Source organism: Salvia miltiorrhiza, chromosome 1 (assembly GCF_028751815.1).
Source record: "Salvia miltiorrhiza cultivar Shanhuang (shh) chromosome 1, IMPLAD_Smil_shh, whole genome shotgun sequence".
In the NCBI taxonomy this organism is placed as follows: domain Eukaryota; kingdom Viridiplantae; phylum Streptophyta; class Magnoliopsida; order Lamiales; family Lamiaceae; genus Salvia; species Salvia miltiorrhiza.
In genome coordinates, this window is record NC_080387.1 from 72134528 (window position 1) to 72157630 (window position 23103).

Here is a 23103-nt window from a genome sequence, read left to right on the forward strand (position 1 = left end):
ATAATTTCTCCCAGCTTTTCTCTTTAAGCTGGAATTCAAAGATTCTGTCCTTTATTTAATTTGTGAATGAATTGATAAATATTACTATTCAATTATGAGTAATGCTAAACAGCCACATTATGGCCACCCACAATTTACCTAAATAAAAAATAATTTAATTTATTTAACTTATTTTTTAAAATAAAAATAAGATTTAGTTATTTTATCATATTCTCTATATTGTAATTATTTTTTTGTATTTTTTTGGTAACTTTTTATTTTTATTAAAAAATCAATTAAAAATAAAAAATGTAAAAAAAATTTAAAAAAATAAGTACAATGTGGAGAATATAGTAAAATAACTAAATCCTATTTTTATTTTAAAAAATAAATTAAATAAATCAAGATTTTCCTTATTATAATAGTGTGTGGGTGGCCACAATGTGGCTGCATAGATTTATTGTTCAATTATACCTTATTTCAGTTGTGATTATCGATATATTAATAACCCTGCAATTATTGAGATGATGTGTGGCCCACGAAAATTTCATCCCTATAATTTAATGTTGATACGAACCGTTTCTCAAAAAAAAAGAAAAAATGATTGATACGGACCGCTAAGGCCTAGTTCAAGTGGCAAAATTGGGGCACCTATAATTTTTTTTTTTTGTGAGAAATTTTGAGTTTAGTTGCGTGGGAGTAGTTTTTTCATTTTTGTGTAGATAGTGATGAGTACGAGTAATTTTTTCACTTTTGTGTGGGTAGTGATCCCGTCTGCGTGCGAGTAGTTTTTTCGCTTTTGTGTGAGTAGTGGTCCCGCCGTCTGCGTGCGAGTAGTTTTCCATATAGAGATCTCGTTTGCATGCGGATTGCTTATTTGATTATATAATAGATATTTTTTGTAATTGTCAAAAAATTATTTATTTGATTATACAATAGATATCTTTTATAATTTTAAAAATAAAAATAAAAATGATTGATATGAACCAATAGCAATCTCATAATTCAAAACTGAAACGAAAATATATTCTTCACTTTTTATTGCAAACGTTCGCGTATTGCTGTTGGATTGGTGGGGTCTAGCCATCATTGATCGCAAGTTCTGAGTTTAACTCAATGTCACATGATCCTCTTAGGCTCATGGAATGACAAATGAATAATTAAATTTCTTAACTATAAAAAAATTAATGGCATCTTCTATATGGAAAATTGCTTTCAATTATTTTTCTTGGATGCAATAATTTTCATGATTGAGAGGGAAATATAATCATCTCTTACACGACGGGCAATAGACTTTGACTTAAACATAAGACTAAATGTGTATCACATATTATTTCCGATTCTCATGGTTAGTTACGATATACCAAACTCTTTCACTAAAGTTTTGGCTTAAAGAGTAGTGCAGACATACCATTTAAAGAGGTGTTGCTAAGGTATAGTTGACGGAGACTTGTGATGTTCAAAATTTGTCTTGGAAATGGTCCATTAAGATTGTTATCACTCATGGCTACTATCTCTAGATTATTAAGATTACCAATCTTTTTCGGTATACCACCTGTGAAATTGTGTTAAGTCATGATAACTCGATTTGAATCAGGTATAATGATATGTTACAAATAGTATGAACTCCAAAATCATAAGTATTAGAAAAATAGTTAGTGATGTGTTTTTTCTAATTATATGAAATTGAGGATATATATTATATAATTAGTACGCCTTCTCGTGCATCGCGATACACGAACTAAAGTGATTGTTGGCCAATATTTTAATCCAAAGAAAATTTGGTGACGGTCGGCGAAGAGAAATAAACTCGAAGAAATAAAATGTGAACGTCAATGGGGGAAGTTGTGAATATAAACAAAAGGTGTGTTGATAATTATTGTTTACGATTATCTTAAATAAATAAAAATAACATAAGTAAGATTTTAGGATATCTCAAGACCTTCATAAATACTATTACGTGAGCTAATATCCCATTACAAGGGTGGGACTAAAAAAATTCAAATAATGAAAATAAAAATATCCATACATCTTATCAATTATGAAATGTAAATTAAGATTGTGCAACTATATGAAATTAAATTAATGTATGTATGTATCTCTTGTGATATTTTGAGTACTTAACGTGATCTTTCAAAACTTGTTGAACCTATAATGGTTATTAGATTCAATAAATCTATGCAACCACATTTTGGTCACCCACAATTTAGTTGAATAAAAAAAATTCAATTAATTTAATAGAATTTAGTCGTTTTATTGTATTATTTATATTGTAGTTATTTTTTTTTTGCATCTTTTATTTTTTAATAAAACTATAAAAGTTACAAAAAATTATAAAAAAACTACAATGTAGAGAATATAATAAAATAACTAAATTTTATTTTTATTTTAAAAAATAAGTTAAATAAATTAATATTTTTTCTATTTAAGTTAAATTATTAGTATAAAGACAAGAACATACCTTTCAAATTGTTCCCATTAAGGTATAATTCCTTAAGCTGTGTGATGTTCCCAAAATTTGATTCATTGGATAGAAATTATATAAAAGCTAATCAAAATATGACATTCAAACAATGACACTCGTTTGTGTAAATAGTGGGGTATATGATTTAATTCCTTAGGACCATTTTTCTGGACTCCAAAAAGAAAAAAAAGAAGAAGAAGAAAAAAAAGGAAATTAGAGTTAAGGAGACCTAATCCAAACGGCAAAGTTAAAACACCAAAGTATTTCTTTTGCAAGAGATCATCGATTCAATTCTCATTGATGTCATGTGGGTTGTATTTCTAATTTGTGTGGATATCAGTCTAGTTTATATTAGCTTGATTGTTGATTTGAGTATATATAATCTAGTTTGATTAATTCATTATAGTGAAAAACGCAATTTAATTAAAATGAGAACTGGAAACATTGCATTAACGTGTTAAGTAACTGCATTCGTTGTACAATTCATTGCACATGAAAAAAATGAAGAAAAATAAAATTCATGCTCCCTTCAGGATTCAAACTCAGATGATGCATTCATCCATCAAAATGATACACCCACTTTAAATCTTAATGATTAGGTTGAGAATGGTTCTCCGCTCTCATTTGAACCACCCCCAATATATATTTTTAATTTCATGATATAATTTGGTCTTGTATCTAAAAAGATGTCATTTAATATCATTTAATTCTATGTGTGAACATCTCATCCTCATTTAATATTGCTGCAACAATATAATTAGTAAATGATGAGAATGAGCTGTTCATATCCCCATTCAATATTAATGATTTTAATTATGTCACATTTCAAACTTTTCCCAACAAACAAATTGTAAACTTCACAAAGTGTCGTGCATTTTTATAGCATAAAGCATGCAATTAATGAAGAATCTGCAGTGTCATCATCCAATATTACGATTACAAATTCCAATTATTGAAGCCCACGAAGAGAGGCCATCAATCAGCTTGTTTGCGCACATGAGAAAGTGGCCTAAATTATATTTCCATTTATCTATCTTATTTTAACTTTATAATTTGGTAGAAAAGATAAAATGCTCGTTGTACAAAAAAAATATTGTAAAATAAATAAATTGGTGTGATACGAATTTTAAGAAAAAATTGTTGGGTGTATTGAGAGTGGAGAAAATATTGTTGAGTGTATTATGAGTGGTGAAAAAATATTGTAATTAGTAATAAGAATGGCGAACATGTGAAAAATAAGGGTAAATTGAGTATTATAGGTGATGGGGTACAATTCAAAAATAGGTTGAATTTTCTTTCTTTTTAAAAAACAAACATCTCAAAAAATAAAAATAAAAAATTCTTTCATAGACTGAGGAAGCACAAGATTTCCTGATTTTGAGAGACGAAAATCTAATTTTTTGAATAAGCAAAGATATTTAAAGATGCCTGTGACTGATTGCATACATAATATTTGTCTAGTGGAGTATAAAGAATGGTTAATTTTTTTATTTGAGGAAAAATGGTTAATTTTCTGGAAGGTTATTAAACTACAATACTTATATCATCTTCAATAGATTGTTCTGCCCTCACAAACCAAGGAACATAACACAAGATTTACATGGTGAAATTTGCAGTGAGATTTGATCTACAAGAAAGAAACTAATCAATACTCTATTCGTTTAAACAAAACATGAATATTTGTAAGTGGCACAGATTTTAGGAAATATTAAATAAAAGTGTATTGTGAGTGTAAAAAAGGTTCCACTTTATGAAAGATAAAAAAATAAAGGAATTGTGGTGAGATAATGTGTAAAAATATAAATGTCCATATTTTTGTGAAACGAAGGAAGTATAAAATTTACGTGGATCGGTCTGAAAGGATCTACATCAACGGAAGAACAGCCGAGAATCTTTCACTATCAAATAAAGAGCAAAATACATAATACAATTAAGAGCAAAAAATCACAGCTCAGAACTTTCAAGACTACTTCTTTTTCACTCTTCCCACCAATGAATTCTATATCTCAAGTTAATGATCTAAGTAGACTACATGGGTATATATATATACACGCAGCTCTAAGCTTTCAAACGGCTCAAGGAAACTAATCTCCTTTGAACTTAACTCCTCAAACTCTCCTTAAAACAAAAATTGTACAAGTACCAAAGGAAACAAAAATTAGTAAAACAACAAATTTGTACAAGGACTAATAGAAACGAAAATTAAGCACAAGAATTTGAAAATGTGTTTTGCCATCATCAAATTCCTTCGTCTTCATCATCCTCATCCTCCTCGTTGTCGTCGTCGTCGTCGTCGTCATCATCATCATTTCTACATTGCAGACTCCGAATAGCATCTTGTGCATCAGAAAGCAGGGCATCTTTTGCAGCTTTGACAAGATTTGAGCGAATCGGCTTTGCATCAATTTGGGCCGATTTCCTCAACGCAGCCTTCCTTTTGGCATCCCTGCAATGCAGCTGATCTATGTATTTCTCATGCAGAGCCTTGTTCTTGATCTGCTTCAGCACCGGGGGGCTAGTAAGGCGTGCTTTGTGATCGCCTTTTAATCTCGAGAGGTGCTTCTTCCCCTGTGATGATGATGATTCCGGCCTGCGCCCTGTGAGGAAGGCAGACACCTTGCTCGGTGGTGGTGAGGCGAATGTTGTATCCTCGGGAAGAACAACAGTAGATAGATCCAACGTCGGCTCAAGAAGTGCAAACAGATCTGCAGAGTAATCTTCATCTTCCTGCTTTTGCAATATTTTTCTCACAGTCTTCTGTGCTAGAAGTGTCCTCCTTTTGGATCCAAGCCTTTTAGTTTTCCTATCAGCCGGGAAAATTAACTTGCTTGCAGAATACGAGAGGGGTGACGGCTCCTTTGTTTTTGCCCTTGAGCGTGTTCGTGGAGGAGGTGGAGTTAAGTGATCCGAGTAGATTTTGTCGAAGCATTCCTGCGCGGATTTGCCAGGAACCTGCAGCAGCATTTCTACACCATGTCAAAATGGTCTCAACAGCTCTTTATGAAACCACTGTGACATTCAAAGATAGCAGCTTTGCTGGTTAAAACAACATGTTTTATCTTATTAAATTTGATAGAATCCTAGGGAGTAAATTGCTCCTTTCAATTGGCATTTACTTCCTGACTTTCCTCACTTCATAAGATTCGGAGACCGGATTAACAAAAGATGTAACTATTTTCCTTTTCTCGCCAAATGATCAGGAGATTGGACAAGCATATCTTAAAGTAAAGGCATACATTATCTTTGGAAATGAAAACATGATTTCATCACAAAGACACATTGTTGTAAATGTTTAAGGGGATCTTTGAAGGATTAGCATTGATAGATAAAAATAGTAAGACTAATCTTTTGTTTACTTTGATGGATTGAAACTTTGGGATATCTCAAGTCCCTTGATTATTTCTATCATTTAAGCTAGTTTTGCTTGATTCTTATCCCATTGAAATGGTGGGATTAGAAAAATCCTACCATTGAGGATAAAAATACTCAATCATGCAAAGTAAACGCCCCTAAAGAATTCATCACCATCCAAGCTTAAGTGAGGCAAGTAATTTCTAACCTAGTATCTTCTTATCTCTATTTCTTAAGACTTAAACCAAGATGCTAACTCTTGCAAGCCCCCAACAACACTCATATAAAGCAAGGCAACGACATGTTGCTGAAATCACACATGAATTAAGATAGGCAAAGACAGGTAAAACATGAATTAAACATTACCATCCTTGCAACTTTCTTCCAAAAATGAGGTGTGGGCTTTACTGAGAAATAAGCACTTTGCAGATGAAGCTCTTGATCCTCAGTCCATCCTCGAGCATCCTCGCACACTCCCTCGACTCCATCTCTCTTCCTCTTCCCACCAATCCGCGCCTTCCTTGCACGATTCTGCTCTCCATTCCTCTTCATAATCCCACAATCTTCTACATCCTTATCCCTCGTATCTCTTTCGGGTAACTCATCGCCCCCTTTGGGCACGTTGCTAACCTTCTTCATTTCTGCTTTACTAGAGCTACGAGTAACCATCTTCTCAAATTTGACATCACTTTCCTCTGTATTCAAATTGGAGTCACCAACTTTATTTCTGCGAGCCGAACTCCTTGTTAACATCTTCTCTACAACCTCTTCCTTACCCGTATTGGCTCTTCCAGACCTTCTAGAACCTTCGCCGGATTTCTCCGAACCTCCCACGGATCTACACCGGGCAACCGAACTCCTCGTTTGCCGCTTCTCTTTCACGGACTGCTTCCCTAAATCCGGGCTTCTACTCCTGAATTTCTCCGAATCAAACTCGATCTCTCTCCCCCTTCTGTTCTCTGAAACCCTATGGCCAGTTTTCTTGATTTTGGAAATAGGTGTGGGAATTGAATCGCGTCTCGTTCCAGCAGGCTTTGGAGTCCTTGGGCTCTGAGCTCCGGTTTGATTTTGACGGTGAATTCTGGTGGATCTTCTAAGAGAAATGGTGGGTGTTTCCTCTACGATTTCCTTGGATTCTCTCTTCGGCATTTCTTCAAACAGAAGGTCTGCAGCTTCTTCACCTCAGAATTAGACAGATGGCGAGAAAGCGGGAAAAGAGAGACGTTATATTTTTTGAAGGAAGGAAGACTTTTATAGGAAACCCTAAGCATTTTTTTATTTTTATTTTTTTATAAGCGTTCTCTTTTAATAAGAAAACAGAAATGTATTTAAAGTAAAATAGACGGCTGCACTTAGTAATTAATCAATATTTTAATTAGAAATTAATTTCTAATAAGATTTAATTAAATTTCTAAATAATGTTTTAATTTAAGCTGTATTAATTTTAATTAGAGTTTATTAATCAGAATATGGTGATTTATTAGGATTTAACTAATCACACTTTCAATTTCTATTTTATTTTTTTCTTTAATTTCAATTTTTATGCTTTAATTAGTTTAATTTTATCACTATTAATTAGAGTTTATTCCATATAATTAGGATATAGTTCCTCCGACCCACTTCAAGCGTCATGTTTCTTTTCGGCACAGTTATTTAGAAAAAAAGCTAATGAGTTTATTAAGTGGTGTGATATAGATTTGAAAAAATGGTGATGCAGGTCTCAAGAATTCTCACTTTTTAGATAATTTTTTTTCCATAAAAAGAAACAAGACATTTAAAATGGGACAGCCCAAAAAGAAAAACAAAATGGATGATATTATCATTTTTACGTGGAGATGGTTAAACACTTTCTTCTTCAATAGTTTCTGTTACTCGCCCCACGAATGATTTTTGGATATCCTTTTAGTTGTTATCCGTCGAAGAGGTCTTGAGCTCTTTCTCAACGATTATTTGTCTGTTCTGTTCACTATTTGTACGGGTTTGAGTACCCCTTGAGCTCTTTTTCAACGATTATTTATCCGTTATATTCACTGTCTGTACAGGTTAATTTGATCATTACCCCTTATACTCCTTCTTGATCAATATTAATATTTATTTTACCTTTCAAAAAAAAAAGCACTAAATGTAACAAGAAAATTTGTGGGGCGATAACGCAGCCTCCGTGATTAATAGACTAAGCAAAAAAAAACATTACAAACCATGAAACTCACTAGCACTAAAAGCCAGTTGCTGCTGCATGCTACCTCTCTATATCATATAAATATGTACAAATTCATCAACACCAAAAATCGACCATCATCATCAAAAACAATACACTTAATCAAATCTCCTCATCCGTTTCCTCATCAACAGCCACAACTTTCCTCCCACCCCTACCCCCAAAAATCCTCGACGCAGGCTTGCACTCTTCATGATCTTCCCTTTTCAGATCCGCGGGGGGCAGGAAGCAGTCGATCGACAGCCCCCTGATGTTGAAATCGACCTCCTCGACGCTCCAGATCTCCTCCATCCTCGTCCTCGTGTGGCTGTCGGAGCTCTCGCCGAATCGGAAGAGCGACACGCACGTCCTGCCGGAATGCGCGACGTTGACGCCCTCCACGGTGCGGTAGTCTTGAATCAGCGACTCCATCGTCGTCTCCCAGAAGACGTCGTCGTTTGCGTTTCCGGCCGCCGCCTTTATCCGCAGCAAGTGGGAGTCCTCGAGCTGGATCAGCAGCCCGCTTCTCTGGCTGAAGCAACCCCACACGGTGTGCCTCATGATCTCCACGTTGCTGCTGCTTCGTGCTCGGAGCGTCGGGGCCTCCGCCTCCAGCTTCAGCACGAAGCAGTCTTTGCCGTTGATGCTCTTCTCGCCGATGCAGATCGAGTTCGAGAAGAGGTTGGCCGTTGATCTAGGATCGAGCCCCTACATGCATATATATTGGAATTTTAATTATTTCACTAATAAATTAAGTGATCCCATGCAAATCTATAGTTTTGGGCCATTTAAAATGAGACGGTCGGAGTATTTATTATTTTAACAATATTTTTTATGGATAAAAGTAGTGGGTCATATGTGATAGAATATGTAGATAAGTAATTGGTAGACTGAGTGTAATACATATATATCATGGATAATGCACATGAGTAGAAATATGACTATTTTTTAGGGACGAAAATGAGTACTCCCTCCGTTCCACTAAAAGTGATCTATATTCCATTTTGGGTCGTCCCACTATAAGTGGCCTATTTTCATAAATGAAAAAATTTAACCCTTAAAAAATTGTGGGCCCTACCACTTTTAACACATTTACACATTCTCTTTAATTCTCGTGCCCAAAAGTTTTGAGTCATTTATAGTGGGACAGGTGGAGTATTATTTAAAAAATTGAAATTAAAAAAATTATAATCTGTCTGTCACACCTCACTTGGCCTAGTTCTTTTCAGCATGATTACTAAGGAGAGTAAGATTGTAATGTAAAATTAAGTAAAGTACATGAGCCCATATTTATTATAGTGCAAATTTATTACTAGGCCAAGTCAAATGGAACAATCCGAAAGAAAACTAGATTAAGTGAAGTGGGACGGAGGGAATATACACTAACTTTAGATTTATCAACCCTAATTAATAATGAATTGTTAACTAGTAAAAGTGAAGTTAAATGATACAAATAATTATATATCCTAAATGGATGGAATAAATTTTAATTAATAATTATAATATTATATTAAAGTATATAAGATAATTAAAAAAACATCAAATTAATGTAATGCACGAATTTCAAATCTAGTAGGCAACTTATATACGCACTATTAGTGAAGCTTCTTCTGATTAGGTGATGTGGGGCCACATGACAAGCAGAAAGTGGACAAAAACTTTTATGAGTTGTTAACAACATATACTACTATTAGAATCTGTTCAAATCTTGTAGTAGTAGTATTTGTCAAACAAAAGTAGCTACCGGATTTAACAAATTCTCATTAGCTGTTACACAATCTGAATTTCATGGCTGGCTTTCCCTTTCCTATAATCAAAATATATTAAAAAATAAAAAATAGGCACATCACGTCACCAACACTTCCGAATATTTCGCTAATGCAAAATATTTCAATGAATTGAATAATTTTGAACTTTTCGAATATTTCACTAATGCGAAATATTTTGATAAATTGATTAATTTTGAACTTATTTGATTACGCGGCGGCGGACTAACCTGCAGAGAGCGGCGGAGGGGGCGGGGCGGGCCGCGAGAGGCGTGCGAGTTCTGCCACGGTGTCTGCCTCCACGCCACCTTACCGTCGCTGCCGGCGCTGATTTTGTAGCCGGCGACCATGAGCTCCAAGCTCCACAAATCGGGGCGCTTCTGCCACAGCACGAAGCCCCCCATTTCACCGGCTCCGTGCCGCGCCATATTCTTCACTTTGGCGTCGCCGGAGACGAACTCCGACGCCGCCATCTTCACCTTCCCCATCGCGTACATGCTGTCGATGCCGTTCAACGCATGCTCTCCGCCCGCAGCCGCTATGTATTGCTGCACGATGTATTTCGCCATCGAACTCTCCTGCAACCGCAAACCCACTTTACTTCCGGTTGTTCACTTAATAGTCCGAGTCATAATTTTCGCGCAATTTTTCAATATTTAAAAGAGATAATATCCAATTCTAGCCTTCTCCATGTAACAAAAGGAAATTTTATCCACGTAAATAAAAATATAGAAATAATAGCCACTTTTTTTACTATTGTGCCCTAACGCATGATTTACAAAAAAAATTCGTGTAATAGTGTTATTTACACGCACTATTACATGAATTTGCATGAAATTTTTCGTGTAAAGGTATTAAAGTAAAAAATTACTATTGTTTCCTTTTTTTTTATCTACATGGCTATAATTTCCCGACAAAGCATTGCCTATTAAAAAAATCATGCATATTTCCGTAAATTTTGACTCGAGCTATTAAGTGAATATCGCAGATAAGTGCATTCTATATTCATAATATTTTCGAGTTGAGACGAAAAAAGTCAGCATGGGATCAAAGCTCGGGCTTACGATGGGGCAGCCTTTGATGTTGTTGTTGACGGTGCGGTCGCAGCGGATGGGCAGGGGTATGAGGGGGGCTCCGACGACTCCGAGCAGGAACTGAATCTCGGCTGCGCGGCCGCCAAAGACGGAGGCGGCGGCCGCGGCGGGCCGCGTCATCCACGACTTCATGCTCTGCCACGACGTGTGCTTGTTGGAAGCGAGCATTTCCTCCGGGATCGGAACCTCCAGCACCGTGTCGAGGCCGTCTTCCCTGTCCAAGTTCGGACACAAAGTTCTCATTGTAGTGAGAGAGAGAGAGAGAGAGAGAGAGAGAGAGAGAGAGAGAGAGAGAGGGAGAGAGAGAGGGGAATGGTGGGAAGTAGCTAGGAGTGGGAGAAAGGATTTGAGAGAATTTGTATGTGAAGAAATAGAGAGAGTGGGGCTTAAGCAACGTGGGGGGGCTTAGTTTATGCTGTCGTGGATGCACGCACAGTCTTCTCTCATGGTAGGGGGCACAATGTTTAATTTCGTCAATGGAATTTAAATAATATATATATATATATATTTGGGTATTACTTTAGTTCGAATTATATTGCTTTTCTTTCTTTCTTATTCTTACTCTTTATACCATGAATTCAAATTCTGTGTGTTAAAGTCATTTCTTTCTGATAACGACACTAGTACAACCGAGATATTTATTATCATAATTGAAGGGTGTGTATAAATATATATATATAGCACTAGTTGGGAAGTTAGTTTAGTTTTAGTTAAGAAGAAAAGTTGTAGTGGGTCAAAGTTCACAATTTGTGTCATAAATAGTTTGTATGTCATGTATTAAAACCTCTATAAATTAATGATCTTGAAAAACTTATAAATTTTATTCATTTAGTGAGATGTTAATATATCAGTATTTTATTAATATTTTTTTGATTTATAGAGTTTTTTTTAATTCAGAAATTACAATTTAAGATCAAGTTATAATTAATGTGTAGAAATAAACGGAAGATAATATTTAGTGTATTTAAATTAAATAAATTCATGTATTCGATTTATTGTAACTAGCTAATTAAATAATTGTGATATTTTATGAATTATTAATTTAACGGGACCTATATATTTATGAGGGGTTTTTCCGAAAAATTACTACCTCCGTCCACCAATTCATGTCATACTTTTCTTTTTGGTCCGTCCACCAATTCATGTCCTGCCTATTTTTAGTAATTATTTTTATATTTTTTAATTGATGGGTTCCAATAAATAAGTATATTTTTTTTGCACTCAAGATTTTTGAACACAGAATGAGATTTATCGTGGATCGTAGGATCTTGATGCAATAATTCTTCATCCATTATGATTCATTATCTTAATTTTTTTTTGGGGGGGAGTTGGGGAGGGGGAACAGTGGGGTTTGAACCCGAGACCTCACTATTTACACACAGGAGGTGGTATCCCTTGGGGACATGATTCATTATCTTAATTGAATGATTAAATTTGAATGGGCAAATGCTTTATTTTATGAAAGGGGAACATTTCTTAGAAAATGTATAATAAAGAATTAACTATAGTACATGAATCTCCATAATTGAGAGATCATAATACATAAAATTAGGCCTGATTGGAAAACCATTATTTGAGACTCAATCTCAAGAAATCAAATGTCAGCTCACTCACTTGTCTTTCACGTAGTTGAGGAGACAAATTGTGGACAGTGAGAGATAATTTACATGGTCTGCTGACTCATTATAAATATTTTTCAGAGGCATATATAAATATATTTATTTATTTTTCTGAGCAATATTCAGAGCGAGAGTGTATCCACCCAGCAGCCAATATGATGGCCCACAAAATTCAATATGTATACGATAATGCAAATTAAAAAAAAATAATAGCATTTCAACATAATTTAAATTTCTTGATACATAGTATCATATATGTATGATTGCTGATTTTTTTTCCCCAAGATTATACTCCATAGTATAAAATATATAGATTTGATTTCTAAATCAAAATGGTAAAATATGGTTTTTAGGGAATGAATAAATAAATTTAAAGATTGTACGACGGGTGAAGTGAAACTTCTAACCTGTAACTCCAAATATCAATTATTCTACGTACCATTAGATCAACACACACACACACAATAAAATATACTCACTCTGTTCACGAAAAGTGAGATAAATTTACTATTTTTGGCATCCACATAAATTAGAGCACTTTCCCTTTTTAGTAGTACGTAATATCCCTTAATTATTTACAAAAGAAACACTTTTAATTCAATCTCAACATTTGTGTTATACAACGGTGAGATCATTTTTCCAGTATATAAAAATCACTATTTATTTTATTAAAACATGTATTTAAAAAATTTGCTCCACTCTTTGTGGATGAGGGAGTACATTTTTATAGCTTAAATTGTTCAATGAAAATTCATTTTCCAAGAAAAAATAAACGTTTTTTTTTTCTCTCTCTTGTGGAAGGACCCCTACCCCAACCAGCTCATTAAATGTCCAAGAGAAATACAAAAAGTCAAGAATAGTGAACAATACAAAGAATTAACTAATTTCATCATACGTAATTCTAATACCAAAAATGAAATATTAGCACTCCCTTTACATAGACATACAACGAAGTATAAATTGCATGGGGTTGGCCTAGTGGAATGGATGAGAATGTTGCTGAAGATTGTGAATTTGAATACTGTTAAGTGTTAACATCTTCTAAATTTAAATTGGGTTAATTAATGACCCAAAAAAAAAATGTTCAGTGCAATTTGCTTGATTTACAACTATTATCTAAGCGTCAATTACCTAGAAAATGTGATCGATTTTAAGAAAACAGCTAATTATTCATATTTTCAAGAAATATAATTCATTACTATATGAAAGATGAATATGCAAAATCCAAGTGTCCAACTAATGGAATTGGCTGCGAGACTTGCGGAGGAAAAGCTTGTTAGGAAAAAAAAAATGTTAAGTGCAATTTGCTTGATTTACAACTATTATCTAGGCGTCAATTACCTAGAAAATATGATCAATTTTAAGAAAACAGCTAATTGTTCATGTTTTCAAGAAATATAATTTTTGAACCAAAAATTTTAAATAAATAAAATTTTAAAATATTTAATCATTTTTTTATCCAGATTTTTTCCAAATAATATTATTGTTTTTTTAGGGGAATAATATTATTGTTTTTTAATACATCATTTACCTGGCTGAATAAGAGCAGGGCCGGCCCTTCCTTAGAGCAAGAGGGGCAAAGGCCAAATTTAGGGGCCCCAAAATTTTAAAATAAGTTCATTAATTATAATATATCTTTTAATAATTGTAAATTTATTTGAAATAAAAAATCTCTTTAGGTTATGCTCATTATCTCACACTATGCTCTCTTTCTCTTCTATTATGCTCTTTTACGCTTTACCTTAGATCTCGAGTTTATTAAAATTATATGTATTATTTTTCTAATGTTTCTTTTGCACGTAGCTAGCTTCTGCAAAAAAAAAAACATTTAAAAACTAAGATTGATAAAATCATATTTTACGTTTTACTATGCTATTAATTAATTTTATACAATAAAGTATTAGAATATTATCATAAATGATTTTGCTTCTCAAAATACTAGAAGATCTAATTTACTTCAATAATTATTTTATCAGTGTTTTGGAATTGTTTCACTTTATAGTTAATATTAGAATTATATAGCCATGCAAATATAGAAAATCATTACTATATGTTATTCCCTCCGTCCCACGAATCTTGACACATTTTCCTTTTTGGGCCGTCCCACGAATCTTGACACATTTTCAAATAAGGTAATTTCTCTCTCCTACTTTATCACTTTTATTATTTCTTTCTCATACTTTATCACTTTTATACTTTATTAACTACACAGCTTAAAACACTAATCTACAATTTCTTATTTCCCGTGCCGAAATCAAACGTGTCAAGATTCCTGAGACGGATGACACTACAAAAAAAATTAATTCTAGCGACGGAAATTCCGTCTCAAAATCCCGAACATTCCGTCTCAAAATTCTGGTTACGACAGAACTGCGACAGAACGACGGGGACGCTGAAAACGGGGTCGCTAAATTCTCTAGCGACAGATTTTGTTTTCCGTCTCAAATCTAACGACAGAATAGCCACGGAAATTCCGTCTCTAACCGCCTGGTGGTCGTCTGTGTTGACCGAATTTTGAGATGGAAACTGAGACGAAAATTCCGTCTCTAGTTGAGACGGAAAGGATTCCGTCGTTAGATTCTCCGGTAATCACTTTCCGGCGCCGCCGCTGTTCTTTTGAGACGGAATTTCCGTCGTTAGATTTCCCCCCCGTTTTTTTGAATTTTTTTTTATTTTTTTATTTTGAGACGGAATTTCCGTCGCTAAAATTGCCAATTTTTTTTTAATTTTTTTTTTTAATTTTGTTATTTACCTGTATTCTAATACTTTCATCATGCAACATGCTAATATTTAAACTTTAAATAGTAACCAACAGTCAACAATAATCAACAAAGTATCTAACAATCCAAATAGTCAACGATAATCAACAAAGTATCTAACAATAGTTAAGTTAGCACCTAGCAAAATAGATTCAAGTTCCTAAAACAAACATAATCAAGGGGGTGGTAGATTCCTCATGTCAGCTAGCTTCTTCATAAACTCGGCTTGCTGTGCCTGCAACTGTGCCTGTACGTCTGCACGCATCTGAGCCTCTCTAGCTTGTGCCTCCTCTCGTATCTGCGCCTCTCTAGCCTCCATCTTAGCCTGCATCTGAGCCTCGTACTCCTTCATCTTATCGGCTAAAACTGCATCAAGCTGAGGCTGTGAGCTAAAACTGGCTCCTTGGTTGGAAAAGGTAGTTAGTTCATTGAAGCAAGCTTACAGATGGGCCTCCATTACTATCAGCTCTTGGACCACTAGCAGCAGGAGCTGGCTGCCCTTCTTCAACACGTTTCTTTCTCTCAGCTGGATAAACCAAAAGAAATTTTTGTAAGCCCAAAATATTATTCAAAGACTATTGGGTGTAACAAAATTAAACGCTCAAGAGAACTTTCAATAAAGCTGCTGAAGTCTGGTGTCTTCATAAATGAGAACAAAATATAACAAAATCTAGGCTGATCTTGACGGAGGTAAGCCACAAGCATTTAATGCAACCACAAAAGGTTTCAACGGGATTACAAAATTATATTGACATACACTCCCCACAAAGATTTAGAAGAGCTTGGATACAAACACAAAAGATATCAATGTTCACAAACTAATCTTGAAAATTTGAAATGGAATAGAACTGACTTAGTTTGACAGAAACATCACCTTTTTCCTCTAGTTTCTTTTTCTTGTCATAGGTACCTTCTGCTTTAGCAATGCAATCTGATTTTGATTTAGCATATTGGATTCTCTGTGTGACAAGTAAACAATAAGAAATGAAATGTTAGTAAAGTAAACATACATCAATACAAAAAGACAGCAAACTGAGGGTGGATATTATAGGGGTGGCTAGACACTGAACTTTGAGGGGGAAGGAGGAAACTCAACAAAATAATATAGATCAACATTTTGATAATAAATATACACAGAATATGAAATGTAGTCAGTAGCAACAGAAATTACAACCATGACAGATAACTAGTCTCAAAGTAGTAAGAAGACTGGCAACAGGAAATGTAAACTCACGACCTCAAACTTTACTCACAGCCTCAAATGAATTTTTAAACCACAGTAATGCACATGTTTAACATGCAAACATTATGCAAAACATGTGAACTCATACACAATTACTCACCAGAGGCTTTTCATAAAACTGGAAGTTTTGCATCTGTCGTACAGCATTGCTTGCAGCTGTCACTTCACTGAACACAACCCATGCCTGCCCCCGAAGCTTGGGAGTTTTTAATGCAACGACGTCCAAAATCCTTCCATACTGCGAGAACAAGGCATAAAGAGATCTCTTCAGCAACAATATTTGTTATAGATAGCCTTGAAGAAAGCCAGTAGAACCCAAGCAGTCGTGTAGTGGATTAGCGTGAGAAATATAGGATAATTGAATCCAACTCTCCCCATAACCTGTGTTGTCGATGGAAGGAAGTCAGGATCGACAAGTTAGATATTCATCCAAAGTTTGGAGCCTCCGATTTGAATAAACAAATTGCTTAATCTTAACAAATACGATCCAGCACGTACGAGCAAACGAAAACAGAGCTGAAAAAAACTATATTGTGCCTAAATGACTCATTAGTCCATTGCAACCTATTCCTAACTGAGAATTCCACAACTTAGTAAATGTTAGAGAACAGAAATCGCGGATAAGGGGAAAAAACGTGTATTGCAGAGCAAGATAAAGGGGTGAAGTGCGCACCATTTTGTTTCCCAGGATTATGCCAACAGCAACCATGAAATTGAAGGTCATTGCCACAACCGGACCACAAAAGCGCTGCTGTTGGCGCTTTGCTCCTTCTGTAGTCCGAAGCTCGTGGTAAAGAGAACTTCTGAGTTCTTCCAGTGCGCGTCCTGGTTAAACGGCACCAGGAGACGTAAAATTAGATGATATAGGTATAACAAGTATGATACAGCTATCTTAAGACTGAAAGATCAAAATCTGATCAAATGCCAAACTTCAGAGATCTCTTTATGCCTTTCTTCAAGGCTGTGAGCTAAAACTGTTTTCACGAAGACATACACAACAATATTTGGATAGATAGCCTTTCTTCAATCGCCTATCATTACTACTGTTTCATGTTCATGCAGGACCAACACCTCCTAGCTAGTTTGATCATAGATTTCCGTATTATAGATTTCATGTTCTCTAACAATTACTACTGTTTCATGTTCATGTTCATGTTCATTAAAGTGTAGCTGTCTGAGCAGTAGTGCCAACAATATTAATCAAAGACTTAGATGATATCACTGTTATTAGTATTCTTGTTTAGACTGTCTGTTATCAATTAATATGAATTTCTGTAACCACCCAAATGAGTAATTAAATACTATACATATATAGGATACTTAACTAAACTGTGAGTAATGAACTTTGTCACATTCTGCTCATTCTCATCCTATAATACCAAGTTTTGAATATCATATTTGCTTAGAGTAGATTCTTGAATTTTTTCCTTCACTTCATCTCTTTTCAGCTTTTTCAATCTTCATGCCCTCCTAATATTTGGGAATTTAAGAAACTATACTTGTTATTAATGGAAACTGAAATTCCAAGTTATGACAGGAAAAAGTACAATAATGCTAATGTAAGTCTCCTTCTCTGTGATTATCTCAGAAAAAAAATTGATCATGTTCATGTTACTACTTATAATGGTTTTGGGATCGAAAAGAAATATAAGTTTCAAGCCATCAAAATTGAGGCAACAAACTTACTTGAAGAGGATTCTGCAACGGGGTCAGGGAAGGACCGGCGACGGCTGAGGATGAGGCCGGAGGGCCGAGGCGGTGGTGGCGATTGGAGGCTGGGACAGAAATTGAACGGAATAGGCTGCGGCGGCGGCGGCGGAGGGGCGCTTTCGGTTCTTCTTCGCTTTCGGTTCTTCTTCTCGTAGATCCCCTGGCCTTGAATTGTAGATTGCAGACGTTGCGGAGGTAGAGGCTGACGGCGCGGGCTGCGAAGGTGTTTCTCAGCGGCAATAGCCGGAGGAGGCGGAGGACGGTGAACGGTGAAGGCAGTGGACGGCGGTGGGGTGGCTGGAGGCGGTAGGGTTCACCATTAATTTAGGGATTTAGGATTTTAGGGAAAAAGAAGGGGCGAGAAGGGAGAAAGAAATCTGGCGCTGAAAAGCCTGAAATTAAATTTTGAGACGGAATGAATCTGTCGTTAGATTTCAATTTAATTATTATAAATTTAAAATTAATCTTTGAGACGGAAATAATCTGTCGTTAATTTTATTATTATTATTATTAATTCTAAAATAAATTTTGAGACGGAAGTTATCTGTCGTTAACTTTAAAATTTATTATTATTAATTCTAAATTAAAATTTAAGACGGAAAATATCCGTCTTTAAAATTTTGAGACGGAAATTCCGTCTTAAATTCCGTCTCAAAAGCAGACCCGACCGAACCCATATTTCTGTCGTAAAATCCGTCGTACGTGACGACCCGTGTTGGGGATCCGTCTCTAATTCCGTCGCAAAAATAAGGTTTTTTTGTAGTGTGAAGTATCTCTAATTGGTAATAAAATTTTCAAAATGTCAATTTTTAAGAGCTCTTTTTCTCATTTTCGCCTAGGGCCCCTGAAATGTGAGGACCGGCCCCGAATAACAGTATAAATTCGATAAACTTCAATTCGAAGTCGATAATTTGTGTCGGTCACGTTATTTATTACCAAACTGTCACCCCTAATTTGTCTAACAATAAATTAGAAACAAAATACGACAAAAAAAATGTTTAGATTAATTATATCAACTCCGGCACCAAGCATCACATGTACGACCGACATCTTAAACTTATAAATTGGTCGGTTAATTTAATGAAACGGCAATCTATCGATTCCACATCATTTAATTCCCTTAATTTTCTAAATTAAGAGTTCACTTAAAGTCTATAATAAATAGACTATGCACCTATAATTAATTAGATTCTACATTGCACCTGAATCGGCCACGTGTCCCTAATCATGTTATGCACGTTCTTACTAGTTGACAATTAGTGTATGTTCAGGTTCGTTGTTATCAGTTATAATTAGTTAAAAAAATAGAATGATCCATTTTGAAAATTCATAAAATATGCGATAACTCTTAACCATTAATTTAGAGGGTGTTTGGCTGAATCCATAAGCTCTTTAAGCTGTTCAAGAGTTTATAAATTTATTTTTTGATAAAATAAATTCTTAAACAACTTATAAGCTCTAAAAATAATTCATTTTATCAAAATATATTTTTTTTATAATCTTTTTATTAAAAAAATTGCAATTTATCATTTTTGTCATATATCATTTTAAGTTTATTTTTCTTCTCTTTAAAAAATATTTTATTTCTCTAACCAAAAAAATCTCTCTATAGCTTATAAACTAATTATCCAAATAACTTGACTATTTATAAACTCTTAAAAATTATATCTCATAAATTCTTAAAATATATTATAAACTATTGAAATTTACAAGCTCTTTATCATAAGCTTAATCAACCCAGAAACACAGAGACAAGTTATTGGATGATGTGGGGATGGAGGTTGCTGGGAGTGAATATTTTTACTAATTAATTATTTCATAATTAATTATGATGAAGCTAGTACCTAAAAGTTGTTTCTTTATGTATGTCGACGTAACGACCAACATCAGTAAATAGTTTGTCTTCTCACTTACCTGATCGGATAGAGAGAGATGAACCAATATTTATTGCAACCAAAAGTGTGCATATATATTATACTACAAAAAAATGAATCTAGGGTCGTGTTATACACTTATATGGATCAAAATTTATAATATGGGCTAATATTTTGAATTCAAATTGATATACAATACTATATAATATGTATTTGTATTTTGTGTGTGTGTGTGTGTTTGAATCTAAATTTTGATCTATCTATTAAAAACATGATTGAGAATTTGAGGTCACTCGAAAAACACATATTTGTAAAAAAAACAATTCATGTTTTTAAATTTCATTTATCCCTTAAAAAAAATCACATTTTTTACTTGAAAAGGAAGAGCGGCAGGATTTGAACGTAAACCTCGTTGTCTGCTTACAGACTGAAGTTCTTACAGATTAAAAAATAAAAGTAAAAATCATTTATTCTTTCTCAAAATATGATATGTTGTTATATACCATAATTAATAAATGATGTGGCAATTATAAGAATCAGATTACTACTTCTATCAGATACAAATAGTAGTTGGAACATAAAATTAACCGATTGATAATATGTGCATATATAGTGGTCATGACCATTGATTTTGTTTTTCCTTTGTATTCTCAAAAGCAATTCTGCAAGACTGCAACATTGATTTTTGTATTAATTATTGTTATCATAAAGTGAAGCATTAATATAGTACTATATGAAAAAAGCATCGACACAAAAAAACTTTAATTAATGTATTTTTTTGAATATATACGTAAAGAAACATATTTCATAATTTGTTTTTATCATAACTATGTCCTATATATATTGAAAAAACCAACCTCAATAAAAATATCAAAAATTCAAAAGCTACAAAACATGGCCATGCCCGAATATCACAAGGCCACCAAACAATGTTCTAGATACAAACAGTGTAAGCATTGGTCACATCATTCACAATATGTTAATTGATATATATAAAAAATTATAAAATAAAATATGAATTGTCCAAATCTCTTACTCAAGAAAAGATATAGTAACATAATAGTAGTAATAATAGTAACATAATATAGTAGTAATAGTAACATAATATAGTAACATCATTCACAATATAGTACTATCTGTTTCAAAAAAAGAAAAAGAAAAAAGATATAGTAACATAATAGTAGTAGTAGTAGTTACCAGAGTATACAGATAACATAGTTATATATGTCAATAATTAATAAATATATTATACTCAAAGAAAATATTGATCAAATAATTTCACCCATGTTAATTTTTTTTTTGATCGGACAAAGTAATGTTAGAAGTTAACAGTTAGTACCCCAAACACTCCAAGAAATCACCAAGTCCATCTTATCTCTCCAATCACCAAATTCGCTTCCAATGGGGGATCGAACCCGAGTCTCATCACTAAAGTGAGGACCCGGTGGCCAGGTGAGCTAAGCCCCCTAGTTCACCCATGTTAATTAAGACTTAATTAAGCCATTATTCCACTAAATAAACGAAGCAATTATTGTAAAATTAATTGAAACTGATAGACAAAAAATGACATGTGATGGAGAGCTCCATATCGGCATTTGGCGAAGGAATGTGTATTTTTTGGATATGTTGTAAAAGAAGGAAGCATTGTTTATTTGGATATACATGTGATATGCCTTCAAATCAGATGCATGATTTCTTGAGTATCTTACTTTAATTTTTTTTTTGGTATTTTATAATCAAGGCCAAATTCCCTTATCCTCGAAGGGCCCGAGGTTCAAGATTCATTATTTGAAGTATTAATCATTAATCAACAATATTATATTTTTGTTAGAGTTCTTTTGAACTCTAATAATTACTTTAGTATTTATTTTGTCATTAATTTTTACAATAACTAATTGTCTTGTGGGATTATGCACATGCTTGAAGAGATCATACATGGTCCTTTAATTAACTAGTTAAGTAGTGTTTTTTCAGAAAAAGAAAAGAAAGGGTTAAGTAGTGAGGAAGGAATATTAGATCAAGCTATGAACTTAGATATCGTGAAATGAGTTGTGTGACTTTAGATATTATGTGTTGTTGAGAGTGTTTAAATGACATTTTGTTACTTTTGCATTGTTTTCTTACATGTGTTGAAGAGTCATTTGTAATTAATAATTCTATTAGCAAAGTAAACATCCCCTTAAAATTTCATAAAAATCACCAATGAGACCTTGCACTAGTGGCAAAGTTGAGGTATCCAAAAACTTTTATTTGTGAGAGATCTTGAATTCAATCTCATCTGCGTGCGGTGATATTTTCCCCCCTTAGGTGGTGTTATATTCCCGTCTACGTGCGGTGTTGTATTGTTTGGTGTTGAGGTCCACGCACAGACGTTTCTTGCCTGCGTGCGGTGATGTTTTCTCACCGTTTGGACGGTAGTGAGGTCCCGCCTGCATGCGATTTGCATAATTGATTATATTCTGATACCCCTTGTAATTTCAAAAAAAAAAATCATAAAGATCAGTATATATATATGTGTAAAGTTAAATTCAAAAATCTATTAGAAAATTTTGGGAGTAAGAATCAAACCAAAAATCCATATTGTAATTCAGTTTTTTCTTTAGCAAACCAGAAATCATTGATGTCTCTCGGACTACATAAGATTCAGTGCATTGGTGTCTCATTTATATTTTTCTATAATTTTTTGTATAATTTTTAACTTCAATTCAATTTTGTATGATTTAATATGGTTACTCATTCCATTCAATTATTATGGAGTAATTATTTTTTATTATTTAATTTCACTTTTAATTCATTATTAAGATTGATAAATCTAAAATTAGGAAAAAGTGTATATTTATACTTTCTCAGTCCCAAATAAATATGCATAAATATTTTCGACACGAATTTTAATGTAAATTGTTAAGTAGATTATGGATAAATAAGTAAAAGTTACAAAAGTAAAATTATCGAAATTATATGTGGGGTAGTGTCCAAAAATAAAATGTTCATATATTTGGGAACGTACTAAAAGTAAAAGATATGCATAAATATGAGAGGCGGAAAAG

General features: G+C 33.8%; 3 protein-coding genes across 3 annotated transcripts; all 3 read right to left on the reverse strand.

Moving 5' to 3' along the window:
- Window positions 1-4333: 4333 nt before the first annotated feature.
- LOC131005898 (uncharacterized) lies at window positions 4334-7163 on the reverse strand. The gene is made up of 2 exons (XM_057933018.1): window positions 6161-7163; window positions 4334-5395 (listed from the first exon to the last, which is right to left on the reverse strand). Exons 1-2 carry the CDS (start codon window positions 6941-6943, stop codon window positions 4682-4684), a joined length of 1497 nt encoding a protein of 498 aa, XP_057789001.1. The 5' UTR covers window positions 6944-7163; the 3' UTR covers window positions 4334-4681.
- Window positions 7164-8004: 841 nt separating this feature from the next.
- On the reverse strand, window positions 8005-11269 carry LOC131005927 (uncharacterized). Its single transcript, XM_057933048.1, has 3 exons — window positions 10822-11269; window positions 9988-10335; window positions 8005-8699 (listed from the first exon to the last, which is right to left on the reverse strand). Exons 1-3 carry the CDS (start codon window positions 11092-11094, stop codon window positions 8115-8117), a joined length of 1206 nt encoding a protein of 401 aa, XP_057789031.1. The 5' UTR covers window positions 11095-11269; the 3' UTR covers window positions 8005-8114.
- Window positions 11270-15292: 4023 nt separating this feature from the next.
- On the reverse strand, window positions 15293-18506 carry LOC131006038 (uncharacterized; the record flags this gene model as incomplete). Its single annotated transcript, XM_057933199.1, has 5 exons — window positions 15293-15595; window positions 15673-15755; window positions 16104-16188; window positions 16573-16710; window positions 18159-18506. Coding segments are annotated over 5 exons (660 nt in total), but the record flags the coding sequence as incomplete, so codon positions are not given.
- Between the last annotated feature and the right edge of the window lie 4597 nt (window positions 18507-23103).